The sequence below is a fragment of the Orycteropus afer genome, unplaced genomic scaffold (assembly GCF_000298275.1).
Source record: "Orycteropus afer afer isolate SDZICR_OR568_19922 unplaced genomic scaffold, OryAfe1.0 scaffold01020, whole genome shotgun sequence".
Classification (NCBI taxonomy): Eukaryota; Metazoa; Chordata; class Mammalia; order Tubulidentata; family Orycteropodidae; genus Orycteropus; species Orycteropus afer.
In genome coordinates, this window is record NW_006922607.1 from 68,650 (window position 1) to 81,821 (window position 13,172).

General features: G+C 40.7%; 1 protein-coding gene across 1 annotated transcript in view; it reads left to right on the forward strand.

The window, feature by feature from the left end:
- The first annotated feature begins 11,554 nt into the window (after positions 1-11,554).
- MPHOSPH8 (M-phase phosphoprotein 8) overlaps positions 11,555-13,172 on the forward strand; it is a 166,923-nt gene continuing 165,305 nt past the window's right edge. The window contains exon 1 of the mRNA XM_007958569.1: positions 11,555-11,776. Coding sequence (XP_007956760.1) covers positions 11,555-11,776 — 222 coding nt within the window. The remainder of the gene's footprint in view (positions 11,777-13,172) is intronic.

The window sequence follows — 13,172 nt, forward strand, 5'->3', positions numbered from 1 at the left end:
TAAAGAATGTTGATGGGATCTGGATTGGGATTGCATTGAATGTATAGATTGCTTTGGTAAGAACTGACATTTTCACAATGTTCAATCATCCTATCCACGAGCATGGGATGTTCTTCCATTTATGTAGATCTCTTATGGTTTCTTGAAGTCATGGACTTATTTTAATTGTCTTCAACTTCAAGTTGAACTTGCATATGTGCAGTGGATGGCTTGTTGTACAATCACGTCCTGGACTGGTTTTGGCTGAAGATACTGAGCTTTTCCATCGCCTCTTGCCACAGATGTAGTCTATCTGATTCCTACGTACTCTGTCTGGTGAAGTCCACGTGGATAGCTGCAGTTTGAGTTGTTGAAAAAAGATATTTGCAATAAATAAACCGTTGGTCTTGCAAAACTATCATGCAATCTTCAGCATTATTTCTGCCACCAAGGCCAAATTTTCCAACTGCCAGTGATTCTTCATTTCCAACTTTTGCACTCCAGTAACCAGTGATAATTAACACATCTTGATTGCACATTTGGTCAATTTCAGACTGCAGAAGCTGATAAAAGTCTTCAATTTCCTCTTCTTTGGCTTTGGTGGTTGGTGCATAAATTTGAATAATAGTCATATTAACTGGTCTTCCTTGTTGGCCTATAGATGTTATCCTATCACTGACAACATTGTACTTCATGACAGACCTTGAAACATCCTTTGTGATGATGAATGCCACATCATTCCTCTTCAAATTAGTCATTCCTGGCATAGTAGATCATATGGTTGTCTGATTTAAAATGGCCAAAACCAGTCAATTTCAGCTGACTAGGATATCAATCTTTATGCATTCCATTTCATTTTTGACAACTTCCAATTTTCCTAAATTCATACTTCGTACATTCCATGTTCTGATTATTAATAGATGTTTGCAACTGTTTCTCCTCAATTTGAGTCATGCCACATCATCAAATGGAGGTCTTGAAAGCTTTGCTTTATCCATATCAGTTAGATTGGTTCTACTCTGATGTTGCAGCTTTCTCCCAGTTGTATTTTGACAGCCTTTGACCTAAGGGATTCATCTTCCTGCACTGTATCAGACAATGTTTCTGGGCTATTCCTAAAGTTGCAAAGTATAGTGTCAGACAGTCTTTCTCTGCCATTCATAACGTTTTCCCTGGCCAATTCTTTGAAAACTGGATGGCCTCTTCTTTCTTTTTACTCTGTCTTAGCCTGCAAGCTGCCCTGAAACCTGTGTACCATGCACAATCCCGCTGGGGTTTGAAACACCGATGGCACAGCCTCAATCCTCACAGCAACATGCCACTACTGTACGACAAACCAACAGACAAGTTTGTCTCCCTTACCTGTTCAAAACTTTTCCACCCTCCCTTTACCTGCATCCCAGCCGTTGCTTCATTCCCCAAGGCGTCTTCTGTTCTGGTTCCCCTGGCTTTTCTCTCCTTTCCCCTGCTTTCCCACCACTTGGAGGGTGGTGCCAGGATCCCTCCCCTTACCTGGATCCCTGCCGTTGCTTTCTTGCTCTGTCCTGGTCCCCCTGGCTTTGCTCTCCTTTTCCCTGCTTTCCTGCCGCTTGGGGGTCCCTCCTCTTACCTGGATCCCTGATGCTTCTTCCTCACTCTGTCCTGGTACCCCTGGCTTTTCTATAAAGGTGGTAGGTTTCAGTGGAGCTTGCAGACTAAGACAGACTAGGAAGAAAGGCATGATGATCTACTTCTGAAAATTAGCTAATGAAAGCCTTGTGGATCACAACAGAATATTGTGTAGTAAAGTCCTGGATAATAAGTTCCCTTTGTTGGAAAGCACTCCGATACACAATGGTTTGACAGTGGATTTGAACATATCAAGGCAACTGGGCAACGTTTTGTTCTGTTATACATGGGGTTGCCATGAGTCAGAGGTAACTCTACAACAGCTAGAACAGCAACATAGCCATTGTACATAGGGTGTATTTAAAAAGTTAAACAAGTAATAAATCAATGAACAAACTCAAAGATCAGGTTACCTCTCCAAAGTGATTTGTTGGATCATATATTGGTTTTTATTTAATGCCTGTTCTGGTTACCTCATGCCACTCTGACAAGAATATATCACAACTGGGATTGCCTTAACAAACAGGAGTTTATTCTCTTACAGTTTGGAGGCTTTAAGTCCAAGTTCAAAGTGCCAGGCTCTAGGGGATGGGTGAAAGCCCCTCAATGTTGGGATCCAGGTCTGCCTCCTGCTCCCAGTGCACTGGAGCTAGAGGAGTTTCTTCACTCAGACAGCTGCTGGCTGCTGAGGGTGACAAACCCAAGGTTGACACATAAAAAGGCACAGTCCTTATGTTACCAAACCACATGGCAGGCCATTAATGTAAGTCCATTGCAAGACCCAAAGTTGGCAGAGCATGGCAGGCTGCTTCACAACGACATAGCTACGTGCAGGATCCAAGTATGCCATAAGCTAGAGACCATTCCTCAAGGTATTTGCTTATATACAGGAAGCAGACCACATTCCCTAAGGGAGCTACTCAGCTGTTCACATTAGATTCCACCATGAGGTTGATTACCAGTCTCATCATGGGGAATATTACATCCAGCTGCCCAGCCACTCAACCAGGCCCAGCCAAGTTGACACATAAACTGAACCACCACAATGCCAGACTTGGGAATGAGGTCAAGAAGTTTTTGTTCAAATAAAAAAAAAGTTCACCACTGTAAAGACTTACACGTTTTTACTTGCAATTGAAAATGAGAAAAACATTTTACTTTGAAGTGAGTTTTTCTAGCAGTACCTTGCTGGTTTTGGGTGACTATCCTTGTCAATTACTCATAACCTGGACAATTTTTTTTTATCATTTACTTCTCCAATGTATTCAATGGGAAAAAAAAAAAAAAAGTTACCACCACTTGGGAAACAAATGCTTTCTAGCCTGATTGTTTTTTAATTCAGTATCTTTATACAATAAATACTAATTAAAATGTAATAGCATTGAGTTATACTTCATTGGTTAATTCGCACTTGTTAAACCAATCAAATCCCCAAATGTGAGGTATGAGTGGACCATTAGGAACAAATCTATTACATATATACACTGGTAGAAAATAATCAAAATACAAAGAAATTAAAACATAGGGTTTATTTGAGCAGTTATTCTATATGGATGTAAGAAGCCTGTTCTGCTTCTAAAAAACAAAGAAACAAAACAAATGGCTGTCTATATGCTTATAAAACAGCTGCTTGAAATAGATCCCATGACTTAATTTCTTTGTGCTTTGATTATTTTTTAAAAAGTGATGGTGTCAGAAGTGGGACCCAGAAAAGACCACTGAGGTCCCCTCACTTTTGGTTGACAGTAAACGTGGTATCTGTGAGGACCTTTGTTCTCAACTGTTCCCTCACCACCAGGGAGTTCAAGTTCTACTCTTCTTGTGTCGAACTCTGGGTTTATATCTGAGCTGTTTTGGATGACCTTTCCTTGGTAAATCATCATCCTTTTGTTCAATCTTGGGTAAGGTGTGTGAATCTCTGTGCCTTTAGACAACTGTTCTAAGGGGACCTCAGTTTAGATAAAGTCATTTTAGGGATTCTAACCATGGACTCTTTCTGTCCCCACTCCAGAGGTACATGTTTCTTAGAAGTGAGTTGACTATACCAAGGGTTGAATCTGCAGTGACCACTTCAGGGGACTTCTATTTTGCACCCAGGTTTCAGTCTGAGTTCACATTTGCTTTTCTCAAACACTCTCCTTAGTTAGACTGGGTCCAAGTGAAATCAGACTTGAGTCTGCCAAAGACCTCATGTAGATTTTTAAATGGGCTCAGTAGAGTGCAAGGGGTTGGAGATCTCTCCATCTGGGACTATGGCAAGTTAATATGTTTAAAAATTATGGGCCCAGGACCTGTTTTTCCTTCTGTTGCAATGGCTTAACCTTAGTAAAGACGACTTGGAATTGCAGTAGTCACTTTAGGGTATTCAGATCTCATTCGCTTTGTTTTGTGTTGTGCTGTTTGAAAGTGCTGGCTGTCTAAAAATTGTTGTCATAAAAAAAAAAAAAAAAGCATAGGGTAGAACACAGGCATATAGGCCCTATAAGCCTGTTGTTTGAGTCTGATTCGTAGACCATTACATTTATGGTTCTCATGGAACTGGCATCCCCTTGGACAAATTTTGCTGTGGATCACATAACCAAAAAAACAAACCACTGCCATTGAGTCAATTCCAACTAAAAGCAAACCCATAGGCTAGAGTAGAACATCTCATAGGGTTTCCAAGGCTGCAAATTTTGATGGAAGTAGACTGTAATATCTTTCTTCTGCAAAGGTGCTGATGGGTTTGAACCACTGACTTTTTGGTTAGCAGCCAAGTGCTTAACCACTGTGTCACCTGGCTCCTTGTAGGTCACCTACTCACTTATAAATTTGGATGAGGAGCTCCTTCCTCTCATTTTTTTCCTAAGAGCTTGGCTTTGATCCAGAGAGAGTGTTTTGTCTGGTTTTCTCCTTGAATCAGGTTGAGGGTTGAAGAACAACAGTTGCCAGCTCTCATGGGATCATTGAAGTCTCAGGTCTTCTCCTCTTTTAGGGAAAACTGCTTCTTATGTGTTCTCTCATTCCTAACTCTTGAACCTATCTTTCTAAATAGCATTTCATTAAGGATAATTCAGGCCTTCAGTGGACACTTTGGGAAACTGATATAAATTGGGTCATTTACAAAGTACACTGGATAAAAAGATGAGGTGCTTATTTTGATTAGTATAATGAGGCCTCACAAAGACAAAATTATTCTAAAATTGCTTCTCTAAAAGATTCTTTAAATCTTTTAAAGATTCTTTAAATCTACACAGAAGATATGTGTATATATATATATACACACACAATATTTTCCTGCCTCCAGATGGTATTACCAAATTAGATAATAATATCCCTTAAGGAGTTTTATTCTGATTGGTTTAGAGATAAACTAATGCTTACATAAATTGAATAATCCCAAAAGTCCCAGAAACTTAACAAAATTAAATTTCCAATGCTTTCAATGTTAAAGAGGTATTATAAAACTGACCCAAAAACTTTTTTAAAATTACAGTTCATAAACTGTAGATAAATCTTTGTCAAAATAAATGAGTTCATTAACTTTGATTTCATAAAAACAGCTCCCCCCCAGGGTTACCATTGCTAAATATAAGTGTACATTTTATTCTATTTGGGAATGCTTCTCCTATGTTATACAACTTTACTAATAAAAACAAGCTAGCATTACTGCTGCTAACTATTTGAAATTATGAAAAATATAAATTTGTGTTTAAACAAAGCATATAATAATTTTGACAACACAGATTTCAGTAGTAATTGTGTTGAGGCTTAAAGATAATTTTGAAGATCTTTAGGTAATTTAAAACCTTAGATTGATACTATTGAGTTAATTAGTGAATATTCCTTACAATTTATGCTTATGTACTTTTTAGGAGCTCTGGTAGCGTAGTGCCTAAGGCACTTGACTGCTAACCCAGAAGGGTGGCGGTTCAAACCCACCAGCCACTCCTCACAAGGAAGATGGGGCAATCTACTTCCGTAGTGATGTTGTTGTTGTTGTTATGTGCTGTCGAGTAGGACCCGACTCATAGTGACCCCTCCTTGGGTTTCCGAGGCAGTGTCACTACAGAAGTAGATTGCCCCACCTTCCTTCCAAGGAGTGGCTGGTGGGTTTGAACCACCAGCCTTCTGGTTAGCAGTCAAGTGGCTTAGGCACTATGCACCCAGAGTTCCTTCCAAAGTGATGCTGTCTTGGAAACCCAAGGAAGGGTCGCCATGAGTCGGTCCGACTGGACAGCATATAACAACAACAACAATGAATTTGCTTATTTATGCAGCTTTGCAAAGTTGTACAATAAGGAATGTTATTTCTTACAGTCAAAACTAAGATTTGATAGGTTTATTTATAAGATTTTAAAAGACCTTTTAGTATAAAATACTATGTAAAGCTAGAAGCTTTTTCTCCTCTGTTAAAATGACAAAAAATTTTTAAAGTACTGGGTTGGAGGTTATAACATGTTAGCTTCACCTTTTGTGTAATCTATCTAGAAGCAAAAATTCTGTTTCATTAGAATAAACTCCTGAGTTCAGATTGCTTTTATCATGACCTTGGTTGTTTAAGAGAACTGTTGTTGTTATGTGCTGTCGAGTCGGAGCAGATTCATAGTGACCCCTCCTTGGGTTGCCAAGGCAGTATCACCACGGAAGTAGATTGCCCCATCTTCCTTCCGAGGAGTGGCTGGTGAGTTTGAACCACCAACCTTCTGGTTAGCAGTCAAGTGCCTTAGGCACTAGGCTACCAGAGCTCCCTTAAGAAAACTAAGTCCTCTCAATTTTGAAAAAGCTTTTTTATGATTGTGTTACCTTTTTTAAAAAATTAAATTTTAAAGTTTTTTATTATCATTTCAGTTAAATAGTTATTCAAAAATACTGTCTTGGTGACTTATGATCTTATTTAACCAAATGTTAAAACTTCTGAACAGATTATATTTTCCCTCCCCAAATCTAATCGAGTGATCTCTTTTACATAACACATTGTCCTTTGGGAATTTTCCTGGAAAATCACAAAAGATTAGTTTTTTTCACTTTAAAAGGGAAAAAATGCTAACAATAATTTGTTACATGAAAAGTGCTATCGAATCAGATGTATTTCACTTTACAAATGTTACTGATTTATTTCAGAAATTGTATAAATGTTCCTAGAGATTTGTCAGTACCCTTTCTGTCCATGATATATCTGGTGCTCTTTGCCTGAGAGTAGACAACAAAAGTCTAGTATCATCAATCACAACTTTTTTTTTTTGTTAACTTAGTCACAACTTTAATTTAAACCTAGATCATGGTTTTTATGAGGAATTACATGCCTTACCTATGAACTTTTATTAGTTGTCAGGTGTTTAGAAGCTATTCTTGTTGTTATTGGGTGCCCTCAAGTCAATTCCAAACATAGCTTCACCATGTGATGGAGTGTAACTATCCTATAGAGTTTTCTTGGCTGTGATATTTATGGGAGCGGATCCTAATTAGACACTTGTATATTCATATTATCTTTCAGGATTGTTGTAAGATCTGAAGTTCTTTTCTCTCTAAAGAATATGGTCACCTTTTAAAATTATTAGTAATGAGTCATGTCTAAGTTTTGTAACCTGCAGATATGTTATTTATTTATCTTAAACTCTTAACTCCCTGAAAGTGCCTGCAACCAACCACAGAGCAGAATATTTCAACAAAAGGTACTGTCTCAGGGACCTAAGGAAAGGACTATGCCAGATATTTTGGGTGTGGACTTTTTTTTTTCTAATTTTTAAAAATTAATATTCTTTTGCGTTTTTGGTGAAGATTTACAGCAATTCAACCATTTCTATGCAAATTATTCACTGACACTGGTTAAATTCTTCACATGTATGAACATTCTTATTTCTGTTCTGGTTCCATTTCCATTAATCTAGTTTCCCAGTCCCCTTATATTCTCATCTGTTTTAAAGTAATTGTTGACCATTTGGTCACATATAGATGAGTTAAAGGAGCACAGTGATACTATTTTTTGAGCCAATTTGTTATTTAACTACAAGGTGACCTCGGGTTAGTTTTGGTTCAAAGTCTGAAGAGTACCTCAGGGGCAATAGTCTGAGGAAGTCCTACAGTCTCAAACAGTGCAACAGGACTGGGTCTTTTTTTCTTGTTGTTGTTGTTTTTAGGAATTTGAGGTTCTGTTCCACCTTTGTCTTCCATTCTATCAGGGTCTTGGGCATGGACTTGCAATGATACTACTTAAATACTACTGGATTGAATTACGATTTCCAGAACTTTTGTGGAGAAGATCATGGGTTCACGAGACTTTAAGCTTAAAATCCAGGGGAACACAAATGAATTACGTAGGACTGAATGAACTGAAAGATCTTTATTATTTTGAGTATTGCTATTTAATAGTCTTTTCCAGATACATTATTTTTTTCCTGAGGAATGCATAACTCATAAAAATTTAATAGACAGCATTTTGTAAACAAAAATGAAACATTTATCTTTTCTCACTGCCTAATTCTTCCAGAATTGAAAAACTCTTTAATGATTTTTATGTTTTTATGGCAATGTAAATATTTACATAAGTTTAATAAGAATCTGTCCTCCTTGTTAAGAAGACTTATCAGAAACCTCAGATGTATAACCAGGCTTTAACTGGAATGTCATAGTTGAGAATGATGCTCACAGAATCAAACTCACTCATTGAGTCGATTCTGACTCATATCAACCACCATTGTGTTTCCAAGGCTGTAATCTTCATGGAAGCAGACCGCCTCATCTTTCTTCCATGGAGCAGCAGGTGGGTTCGAACTGCCAATCTTTTGGTTAGCAGCCGAATGCCTTACCCACTACCCCACCAGAGCTCCTTTATGACCAAGAGAAATCCAAAAAATCCCAAACGCACTGCCATTGAGTCTATTCTAACTCATAGAGGCCCCAATTGGTTTCCAAGGCTGCAAATCCTTACAGAAGTAGACCGTCTCATCTCTCTAGTAGGTTTGAACCAGCAACCTTTGGTTAGCATGCCTTAACCACTACATTACCAGAGCTCCTTTATGACCAAGAGAAGGGATTGTTAATAAACTGTAGCCCAGTTTGACACAGTGATTAAGTCTTTGCAAACCCTCTTTGTGACAAAGGCATTTTTCAACTATTAACTAGCTTAGAGGTCACCTAATGCAGAATGTAACTTTAGGTAATTTCCTTTGCACTGTTCTAGAGATGACCTTAATAATTGTGATATCTCTTATCATTTTAAAATCCAGGACCTACATCTAAAGAATGTCTCCCCTCCCGCCACCACCTAGTAACCTAATGCCTGTTGATTTCAGTAAGGGCGCACAGGTTCAGGTATCCAATAAGGTAAGCATGTACTTACTAATGCTTGCCAAATTCTTAGTTATGAAATAGAGAAAAAGAGATGCCAGAATCAAGCAGGTTCAGTAGAGATTTTATATTCCTTAGACAGGACAAAGACAAAACAATTATTCAGGATGAGTGAAACCATCAGCATGCACACAGTACAGAAAGCTGAATGGAGTCCACTGAGTCATGGCCATGGGGCTAATTATATGATTGAAAACAAAGGGAAACATCACAAAATCATGATTGGTGGCAGGCTGATTCATCACCGTTGTAGGCGGGACTACAGAAGTGTGTGTGATGGGGGGGGGCAAGGCCACAATTGAAGATTAAAAAAAGGATTCAGAATTGGTTCTGGGGCCTGACTACCTCACTAGGTGGTGGTCCAGATATGACTCAAGATCTTGTGGCCTGAGTCAGAGCCACAAGGTGGCTACAAAACAGTTATCGGGAGCCCCAAACATAATTTAAATCAGAAAAGGACATATTCAGTCAAGTTCCCTAGTTCTTTGCGTTAACTAAATCTTCCTGAGTACCAACTGTCCCTCTTTATGTTTGTCCTGGAATCTATCTATGCATAGCTACAATGTTGAAGGTTAGAAAGAACTGAACTGGCAACTGAACTTAAGTCAAGATTAAAATGGAGTTAGGGCTCCTACTATAGACCAAAGCCTTCCACAAACCCCAAACCAAACCAAACCAAACCAAGATCACTGCTGTCAAGTGGATTTGACTCACAGCAACCCCTCCTGGGGTTTCTGAGGTGGTATCACTACAGAAGTAATTTGCCCAATTCTTCCTTTTGAGGAGTGGCTGGTGGGTTTGAACCGCCAGCCTTCTGGTTGGCAAATGCCTTAGGCACTATGCCACTACAAACCCAAGTATTTGGCAATTTAAGCTCTAATACAGTTATTTGTTGTTGTTGTTGTTATGTGCCCAGTCGGACCCGACTCATAGTGACCCCTCCTTGGGTACCCGAGGAGGTATCACTACCGAAGTATATTGCCCAACATTCCTTCCCAGTGGCTGGTGCGTTTGAACCACCAACCTTCTGAATAGCAGTCAAGTGCCTTGGGCACTACGCCAAATAAGACAGAAGTTGGTAAGCACTGGTAAGCCTGTGCTTACCTTGCTTATTGGATAATTTTCCCTGGCAGGGTCCCATCAGTTACGTTAAAATTCAGCTCAGCTCACCGCCATGGAGTCAGATAGGACTCATAGCAACCCCTTCTTCGGTATCCCAGGCGGCATCACTATGGTAGACTGCCCAATCTTCCTTGGAGGAGTGGCTGGTGGGTTTGAACCGCCTGCATTCTGGTTAGCAGTCAAATGCTTTAGGCACTATGCCACGAGAGCTCCTACGTTAAGATTAGCCAATGGTTAATACTTTCTATTCTTTTTTTTAAAAAAAAAAAATAATAATAATAATAAAAACTTCATTGTAACTAGCCTACATAGAGCCACTGAATTTGTTTAGAATCAGAATGTTCTCCATGTATGCGTATAGAGTACTGCTGGTATAAAGCCTTTCAATTTCTTTGTGTATTGATTATTTTTTAATACGAGTCCTTGGGCATTCTCTGACCAACTCCGATTGGATACCGGGGCGGGCGGGTCCCAAAGTCATTTTAAAAGTCCTCAGTATAAAATAAAAAGGCGTCTGACCTAAAATAAAAATGGCTGAATGAATTCTAAAAGGGCAGAGTTTACCTTTCACGCAGATTAAAACCTGTTGCTTATTAAGGTTTTGTAGTTAGGCTAACACTGTAAATTTGTAACCAAACTTCATGAAACTTTGTGTTAGATCTTCAGAGCTAATATTCTGCGTGTTTTAACAATCCGGTACAAACAGCAGCAGCCAATCATGTTACTGTCATGCCACCCTTCCGAAATTACAAACATTTGTAATTGTGTCTTTTCGCCAATTATATGTCCAGTTGGCTTTAGTCAATCTCTTTAATTTCCTTTAACAAAATGAGAGACTTTTTTTCTCTACAATACCTCCCTGGTCGGCGGTCTGTCCCCTTCAATGCCAGAGCTTCTTTTTCAAGGCCAACTCCCCCGGTCTTCGGTAATCTTCCGGAGAGATCCAGTCAGGTCTTCCCGTTCCAAAGAGTGTCGCCTAGGCGACCCCGCCCCGCTCAGCGCTGGCAACGAACCTATGGCCTTCCAAGAGAGCCAATCGCTTTCGCCACGCACGTTCGTCACAAAACACCAATAAACTGCTCGTTCTCCGTCTCCGAGCCGCACCGTTCCCCGAGAACCCTCTGTCCTTCTTCGCAGCCTCCTCCTTCCACTTCTCACTGGGCCTCCGCACCAGCCCTTGCCTCCTCGGATCACTGCAGAAGCGGATCCCTCCCTCCACAACCCCGGAACCTCGTAATACCCGCGACAAGTCCCACGCGCTCTAAGACCACAGAATAGCTTTATTCCACTCGGAGCTCTCGGCCCTCCCTCCCATTTCCTGTAGACGTCGCCGTGCGCCAGCCTGGACAGTGATTGGCTTACTTTGCGCGTCACTCCGGGCTCCGGCGCCTCGCCATTGGTGAGTTTTCCTCACGGCCTAGTCTTCCGCCGTGGTGGATTGGCGCCGACTGCGGGGGGCTAACTCGAGGAGAGCGTCGCCGCCTGTTTTCCTTCGGCGGTTAGCGGACCTCTTGTTATGGCGGAACCTCTGGCTGCAGAAGGAGTGACTGCCACTGCAGTTCCTGTTCCAGGTGTCAACAGCAATGGTGAATCGCCTGAAGTCGAAGGAGAAGGCGTTGGAGCAGCGGACGAAGATAAGGACGCGCCTATGCAAGTGGCAGAGGCCGTTGGGGACAGCGAGGAAGACGGGGAGGATGTGTTCGAAGTGGAGAAGATCTTGGACATGAAAATCGAGGGGGTACGTGTGAGGCCTGGGAGAAAGAGGCGAGGGTCTGTCTGTCCCTTCATACTCCGCAGAGGTGGCACGTCGGCACATCTCTGAGCTGTGGAGAAGACTCAGCTTTTAATACTTTAGTAAAGAGTCCTTTACTACCGGAGAAGAGAAGGGAATGAATGGGTGGAGATGGAGAGGCCGTGAAGGGAGCGGAGTAATTTTGAGGTGCTGTTTATGCCTCAGAGGCATTCATTTTGAGCTTTCACCTTGTGGAGAGGAATACTGGGAGGGAAGACGCGTAACCCTCCCGGAATTCACAACCTAGAAAAAGATTAGCATGTCCGCATACAAAACAAGCAGGGAGAAGGAACGTTACAGTCACAGCAAAATCATGGGAGAAGTAGAATGACATTTCCAACTAGACCGTAGGATATATCTGTGAAGATGTATTTCCAGAAGTTTTAAGGGATGTTTTTGCAGAAGTAGTGAAGCAGTCTAAGATGATCAGAAAGGGGCAGAAAGTTGATGACTATTTTATACAGTTGTCGATACACCTGATTGAGGCCACTGCTGTATTCTGGGAATGGTATATAGTTGAAATAATGCTTTTCCTCATCATTGTCCATACTTACCAAACCTTAATCGATCCTCTAGTTTAAAATCTTCAGAAATTCCCTTTCACCTTCAGAATAAAATCCCAGTCTGCTGTATGGCTCTTAAGGGCCTTAAAAAAAAAAAAAAAAAAAAAAGGCCTTCAGAATCTGAGCTGTAACATCCTCCTCCACAGTATGCATTTATTATTTTAGCCACAATATATTTGCAGTTCCACACTATGCCTTGACACTTAGAAGTCTTGTGACCTGGACTGTACTCTTTCCTGTTGAAATCTTTTTTTAAATTTTTATTGTGATTTGGGTGAAAATTTACAGAGCAAAAACACTTTCCATACAGCAGATCACATACACTTTGTCTTATGACATTGACCACAATTTAGCACAATGCAACATCTCCTCTCCCACTTCCTCCCAATAGGTACCGCTTCCCTGTGACCATCTCTCCATCTACTCCTACCCCCTGAGCTGTCTCCCTGTGCCTGAGCAGCCCTTCTTTCTCTCTTGCTTGTTCTCTCGAAGGAGTGTATCTGTCTACTGCTTGGCTGGAAGCTACAGGTGTATGTTCAGTTCCAGACCTGAAGGGCAGCTAGGGGCCATAGTCTCAGTGGTTCAACCAGGCTCCATCGGGCCACTAAACCTGTTCCCTGCTCTTTTTTTTTTTTCCCTCCAAATGATTTTGAGTTTTGTTCCACATTGTTCCCCCTGTCTATCCAGGATCTCCTACAAAGATCCTCTTCCAAGTGGTTGACAGTAGTAGCCGAGCACCATCTATTTCTTCTGGTCTCATAGTCGTATAGGCTGCAGAT